The 7299-nt window shown below is 41.3% G+C and overlaps 1 protein-coding gene across 7 annotated transcripts in view; it reads right to left on the minus strand.

Moving 5' to 3' along the window:
• The window catches only part of Tmem87a (transmembrane protein 87A), a 57905-nt gene that overhangs the window by 41425 nt on the left and 9181 nt on the right, over positions 1–7299 (minus strand). For all 7 annotated transcript variants that reach the window (XM_008846819.3, XM_029570263.1, XM_029570265.1 and 4 more), the window contains one exon: positions 1858–1971. In XM_008846819.3, coding sequence (XP_008845041.1) covers positions 1858–1971 — 114 coding nt within the window. The remainder of the gene's footprint in view (positions 1–1857; positions 1972–7299) is intronic.

The raw sequence follows: 7299 nt of genomic DNA on the forward strand, positions 1-7299 counted from the left end.
CTGTTGGATCCCCTGGAACTGGAGTTATGGACAGTTGTTAGCTGCCATGTGGGTGCTGGGATTTGAACCCAGGTCTTCTGTAAGAACAGTCAGTGTTCTTAACCACTGAGCCATCTCTCCAGCCCCAGATTTTCTTTTTATTATTATTTTTATTCCCTATATATAAATGTATTGCCTGTATGCATGTAAGCTCAACATGTGTGTGTAATGCCTGCAGAGGCCAGAAGAGGACATCAGATCCCCTAGAACTGGAGTTGTCAGTCATAATATGGGTCTTCTGCAAAAGCCAGTGCTCTTAACTGCTAAGCCATCTCTCCAGCCCCAAATTTAATTTTTGTGGGAATGTATATTTTGTCTGCATGTATGTATGTATGTGCACCATGTGCATGCAATGCTCACAGAGGAAGAGTCATCAGAGCCCTTGGAACCAGAGTTATGGATAGCTGTTAGACACCATATGGGTGCTGGGAAGTGAACCCAGGTCCTCTGCAAGAGCAGTCAGCACTGTTAATCATTGAGCCATCTCTCCATCCCAATTTATTTTTATTTTATGTGAATGAGTAGTTTTATTTTTGTGAATGAGTATGTATGCAGTATACCATGTGCATGCAATGCCCATCGAGGTCAGAAGTTGGCATCAGATCCCCTGGAACTGGAGTTATGGACAGTTGTTAGCTACCATGTGGGTGCTGGTAACTAAACCCAGGTTGTCTGCAAGATCAGCTTGTGCTCTTAACTGCTGAACCATCTCTCCAGCACTCTCAAAGCAAGTGAGTCAGAATTTCCCTGTAGCCCCAGCTGGCTGAGAACTCACTATGTAAACCAGGCTGGCCCCAATCTCACAGAGATCTGCCTCCGTCTACCTCCCAACTGTTGGAATTAAAGGTGTGTGCCACCACACTGGGCTACAATAACTACTTTCAACACCTCCAAAATTTTTCTAGCAAAAACTGGTGTTAGGGACCAGGAGGTGCGGTGGCCACACCTTTAGTCCCAGCAGAGGCAGGCAGATCTCTGTGAGTTTGAGGCCACCCTCGAACATAGCAAGTTCCAGGTCAGCTGGGGCAACAGGGAGACCCTGTCTTAAAAAGATGAAATGAAATGAAATAAAAAAGATAAAAAATCTGAGGTGTTAAATGTCCATCAAGAGATGAATGGATACATAAAATGTGATGTACATATCTAACAGAATTCAGCCTTAAAAGGGTACATGCTACAACATAGATGATTCCTGAAAACATGGAAACTCAAGAGTCTATGCAAAAAGAACAAAAATGAAACGCCTCTACTTCAATAAAGCATCAAAAATTGTCAATTCATAGAGACAAAAGTAGTACAGTAGATACTGGGGACTAGGAATGGATGGAATGACTGGTTAATGGGTAATGGAACTTCAGTTTAGCATGATGAAAAGTCTGGCAATGGACTGTGCTGCCCAGCAATGTGAAGGAACTTAAAGCTACTCTTTCATATACTTAGAAATAGTTAAAAAGATAGCGTATATTTTACAGGAATTTGCTATTTGCACACAAAGAAAGCGCATTCTCTCTTTAGTAAGATTACTAAGAGGTCAACTACGTACCTATGAGAACAAGTTAACAATATTTTTCTCCTGGAAGAAATAATTGGCATATAAAGAAAAAGGACATAGGGCCAGATGTAGTGGCACATGCCTTTAATCCCAGCAGAGGCAGGTGGATCTCTGTGAGCTTGAGGCCAGTCTGGTCTACATAGTGGGTTCCAGGTCAGCTGGAGTTACAGAGAGACCAAAAAAATAAAAATAAAAAAGACATATGAAAAAATACAGACATTACATTTTTCACCTCTTATTTCCTTCCAACCACTTTCAAAGATTACCTGTGCTTTATAGAGTTCACTACAGTTCTGAAACAATTTTGATGATGTCTGGTATTTCCCAGACAAGCCTTTTTTTTCCTTGAGATTTTCCAAATATGTCTCTATTTCATCTGCCTGGAAAAAAAGAGAACACACAAAGTAGCTTACCTGCCTCAAATAAGGTATTTGGAGAAAAACAAATAGACCGCCTATAAAATATAGCTTTGAGTTTACTATTTTAAAACCAATAGGAGAAAACTGGAGACATGGCTCAGTTGGTGAAGTGCCTGCCCGAGGATGATGCCCAGTATTTATGTAAAACAAGATGGGCCCATTTATAACCCTAGTGTAAGAAAGGCTCAATCCCCAGAACATGCAGAGGAAGGAGAGAACCAACTCCCAAAAGTTGCCCTCTGACCTCCACATATGTGCTGTGGCATACACACCTTAACACACACACACACACACACACACACACACACACACACACACACACACACACTTTTTAGAAGACTACACAACAGTCATCAAGAATCTAACACTGAAGCTTCTCTGCAACTAGAAAATGCAATTTTCCCCATCCTTGTCCAAGACTCTTAAGGACAGATGATATCCAGCTTAATATCACAGAAAAGCCTGAGCATGGAGCTTCACAGTGTGCCCTTCACTGTAGCTTTCTGCAGTCCCAGAAATAGTACCACGCCCCCTTTTAAGATGTAGAACTATGCCATTTAGATGACAGAGAAGTGCATGCCATGTCCTTGATGACTAATGACAAGTGGTTAACTAAAGCTGATAATAAAGTGGGAGAATGAGGGCCAATGAGATGGTAGGTAAAGACTCTTGCTGCCAGGTCTAATGACCTGAGTTCAATCCCTTCCACATGGTGGAAGGAGAGAACTGACTCTTGCAGGTTGTTCTCTGACTGCCACATACACACCCTTCCACCGTACCACACACAACTGAAAAAAAAAAAAAAAAAGAATCTAAAACTAAACTCTAAAGTGCAGAATTCTTCTGGCTCTTCAGAAGATCCAAGCTCAGTTCCCAGCAGACACATCAGGCAGCTCACAACTATCTGTAAACACCCACACATAAATAAAAATAAATCTTTTTTAAAAAATTCTAGTTTTTGGCTCACAAAGGGTAATGTCTAACAACTGTGAGAAGACTAGTAAATTTTCAGGTCCCAAGGGTTTTTAATCCATATGTCCATGGAAATATGTTTAGAAGTTATATGGCCAAATTAACAAAATCCACAAAAAGATATACTTGCACTCACAAACTTAGAATGTAAAACTATTGTAGCCATTCATAGCCCATTTTTGATATTCACAAAAACTATCACTTGTAGGTATTACCTATCAGTTCTGTGATTTTGTTTTCTCCCATATTATCCACACCTCTGCTCCAATACCACATCTCAAACCATTTGCTTGTCATCTCTGTACTTTTTTATAAATGATGTATGTGTGTATATATGTATGTGTGTCACTTGGGTGCAGATGCCCACAGAGGCCAGAGGCATCAGATCCCCCTGGAATTGGAATCACAGGCAGTCTGGTTCTGAGTCACTTGACGTAGGTGCTGGGAACTGAACTCGGGTCCTCTTCAAGAACAGCATACACTCTTGACCACTGAGCTCTCTCTCTAGCCCATTCTCCACACTTTCATCCTGTAGCAATCCAAAATAATTGTTATTTGTATGTCCTATGAAGATAGGATTAGTTCTTGACCATATTATACCAAGTTTCAAAAGCCTTCAATTAATGATTAAAAGAAAAGGACATTATTTTTCAAACCAAATTCTGGAGATATCACCATTTTTCTCTAAATTCTTCAGTCTATCTTCCTTCATATCATAGTGTTCCTACTCAATTTTTTAAAATTTATTTTATTTTTAAATATGTGTATGTGGGGAAGAAGGGCAAAGGCATCAGATCCCCCGAGAGCTACAGTTACATACAGGTGGTTGTGAGCCATCTCTCCAGCCCCCTCCAATGTTATGTAATAAAAGCAAAAGAAGAAAAAACAAATCACCAACACTACAAAAACTCCTGTAAGACTCTAATATTGACGTTGGAGACGTAGCTTAATTGGCAGTGCTGGCCTAGCATGTATGAAGACTTGGGTTCAATCCCCAGCAATGAATAAATTTGGGCATGGTGGCACACACCTATAATCCCAACCATGAGGGAATGGAAGCAGGAATATCAGAAGTTCAATGTCATCCTTGGCTCCATAGTGAGTCTCAGGCCAACCTTGTATGCCTTCCCATCCTCCAAAAAATTAATACTAAGTGGATATTCAAAATGGTTTTTCTTTTGAAAAGCTAAAATAAAAAGCATACAAAAGAGCTGGTAATATAATTAATAGTAGAGAGCTTGCATGGCATGGTTGAACACCAATACGGCAAATTACAAACTGCACAGTGGGTGTTTTCTTAAGATTTATTTTTATTATTTTTAATTATGTATATGTGTGGGGATATATAAATTTAAGTGCAGGTGCCCTTGGAGGCCAAAGGAGTCAGATGCCCTGAAGCTGAGTCACCTGATATAGGTTCTAAGAACTGAACTCAGGTCCTCTGCAAGAATAGTATGCCCTCATCACTGCTGAGCCATCTCTCCAGCCCCAGGATGTTTCTTTTTAAAGATCCAAATTAGGACTGGGGATGTAGCTCAGCTCGAAGAGTGCTTGCTTGGCACATACAAAGCCTTGGATTCTATCACAGACATGAAGTGCCATGGCACACACCTGTGATCCCAGCATTTAGGAGATGGCAGGAGGATCATGAGTTCAAGTTCATTCTCAGCTACATATTGAGTTGGAGGCCAGCTGGAGGAAGAGACAGATGGATCTCAGTGAGTTCAAGGACAGCCTAGTACATAGCAAGTTCCAAGGCAGCCAGAGCTATACAGTTAAGACCTTGTCTCAAAAGAGAAAAATAAAAGTTGAAGGCCAGCCTGGGCTACATGAGTGTGTCTGTCTGTCTGTCTGTCTGTCTCTCTCTCTCTCTCTCTCTCTCTCTCAAAAAAAAAAGCTGTCAAACCATTTTTAGAAAATAATTTGAGGGCTGGGGAGATGCTCAGCAGCTAAGAGCACTGGTTGCTCTTGCAGAAAACCCAAGTTCAGTCCTCAGCATAGGAGCTAACAACAGTCTGTAACTCCAATTCCAAGGGATCCAATGCTTTCTTATGGCCTCCGTGTGCATTGTACGCACATGTTGCATCCACATATACAAAGGCAAAATATTCATTACACATAATATAAAAATAAATAAATTTTTAAAAAATTTGAGCCAGGTGTGGTGGTACACACCTTTATCCCAGCACTTGGGAGGCAGAGGCAGGCATATCTCTGTGAGTTCAAGGCTAGCCTGGTCTACACAGTGAGTTCCAGGTCAGCTGGGGCTACAGGGAGACCCTGTCTCAAGAAAGAAAAAAAGAAAGGCATTTCATGAAAGAAAATGCTTTGCATGGATGGATACTGCTGCCCTCAGAAACAACAGGTTATTACAAGAAAATCTACCAGGGCCAGGCTTATAGAATACCTCTCTGTGAGTTGTGGTCAGGGAGGTGCCACAGGCCCCCAAAACAATACGGGTTATTCCCATTGCTCTTGGTTGCCCACCAGAACTAGCTGGTACTGTACTGATTAAGAAATCACAAACTTTGTGTGCAGGACATAGAGATACCAAGCTGGGACTGACCTGGAAACTTCCTCCCTGCTGGTTAGCTTTCAGAGTGCCAGAAGGTACTATGCAGGCCTCTGGGAGAAAAAAAATCGTCAATGGTCTTACCCACAAATATACCCTCCTACATGCTACAATACTGACCTCCCAGGCAAAATGTGCCTAGTAGTACAATAGTGATATGAAAGTTATAATGGTAATCAACTACTTTTCAGATTGGATTTGAGGCTTGTTCCACAGGAGGGAATTCATGCCTGCTACTATAAACCTGGTCAAAAGCTTACAACTGGTGACATCATAGGCACTAGGAGGAGAAACTTATCAGTCTTGTTTTGCTAAATGGACATGTTTTGAAACTGTCCTCTAAATATTTATGTTTATACCCACAAATTAGTGCTGCTTTCAACCTTGGTCAGTGAAGGGTCTTTTTGCAGTGAGCAACCATTAACGCAGATACTCCTGTCACAATGCTGAAAATAATAAGTGCTCAGTCCTAAAATCCTATATCACCACCATGCCCATTCCAAGGCTCAGGAAACATCACAGAAATGGGGGTAGAAAGAATGTAAGAGTAGAGGATAGAGAGGATTTCTGGGAAATACCATCTTCTGGTCAAGACATGGTCACTACAATAATGAACTCAGCAGCTGTGGTTACCTGTACAAGACCTGCATAAGATCAAGCTCATCAACATTCCAGCATGGATGGGGAGGAACACATGAGGCCCCCAGATGGAGCCAGCCAGTAGTAGTTAATGACTTCTGGGGGAGGAGTCATTTTTCCTCAGGGCCAGAGTCACTGGCCAGTTGCCTGTGATCTAATAAATAACTCCATGCACATGCAAGCAACTCTAGTTAAACTCAGTGAGTTATTAAAAAAAGAAACATAAAAATAGGAAAGGAATGTGTGAGAAAAAGGGTTTGAGAGGAGTCAGAGGGAGATAAGAGGAGCATGGGGGATTAATTTGATCAAAATCATGAATAAGGGAAGGATCCATTCCAAGTACAAAACACAACAGTGGGCTTCATATTGAAAATGCGGAAAGTTCACTAATATTTCAGATTCCACATTCCAGCTAACCTTTAAGGAACTCCATTTAGTAAGTTGTGGTATTTTTTAAAAAGTATATCCCCAATTACTTAAAAAGGTCATTAAAGGGGCTGGAGAAATGGCTGAGGTTAAGAACACTGGTTATTCTTGCAGAAGACCCAGGTTCGAACCCCAGCACCCACATGGCAGCTAACGACTGTCTATAACTCCAGTTCCAGGGGATCCAACAGCCTCTTCTGTCCTCCGCAGGCACTGCAGGACATGGGTGCACTTACCTACATGCAGGCAATACACACACATACATAAAAACAATATTTTTTTTTCAAAAAAAAAAGGTCATTGGGGCTAGAGAGATGGCTCAGTGGTTAAGAACACTGACTATTCTTACAGAAGACCTGGGTTCGAATACCAGCACCCACATGGCAGCTAATAACCATCCGTAACTCCAGTTCCAGGGGATTCAAGAGCCTCTTCTGTCCTCCGTGGGCATTGCATGACATGGGTGCACTTACCTACATGCAGGCAATAAATGCATACACATAGAAAATAAAAATAATAAATTATTTTTTCAAAAAAAGGGTCATTAAAATACCATCCGTATTTTCCCAACTATGGTGGCAGATTTTTTTTTAATTTTATTTTTTATTTTATGTGTATGAGTGTATTGCCTGCATGTGTGTAAGTGCACTCATGTCGTGCAGTGCCCGCAGAGGTCAAAG

This window comes from Nannospalax galili, unplaced genomic scaffold (assembly GCF_000622305.1).
Source record: "Nannospalax galili isolate Female #2095 unplaced genomic scaffold, S.galili_v1.0 scaffold342, whole genome shotgun sequence".
Taxonomy (NCBI): Eukaryota; Metazoa; Chordata; class Mammalia; order Rodentia; family Spalacidae; genus Nannospalax; species Nannospalax galili.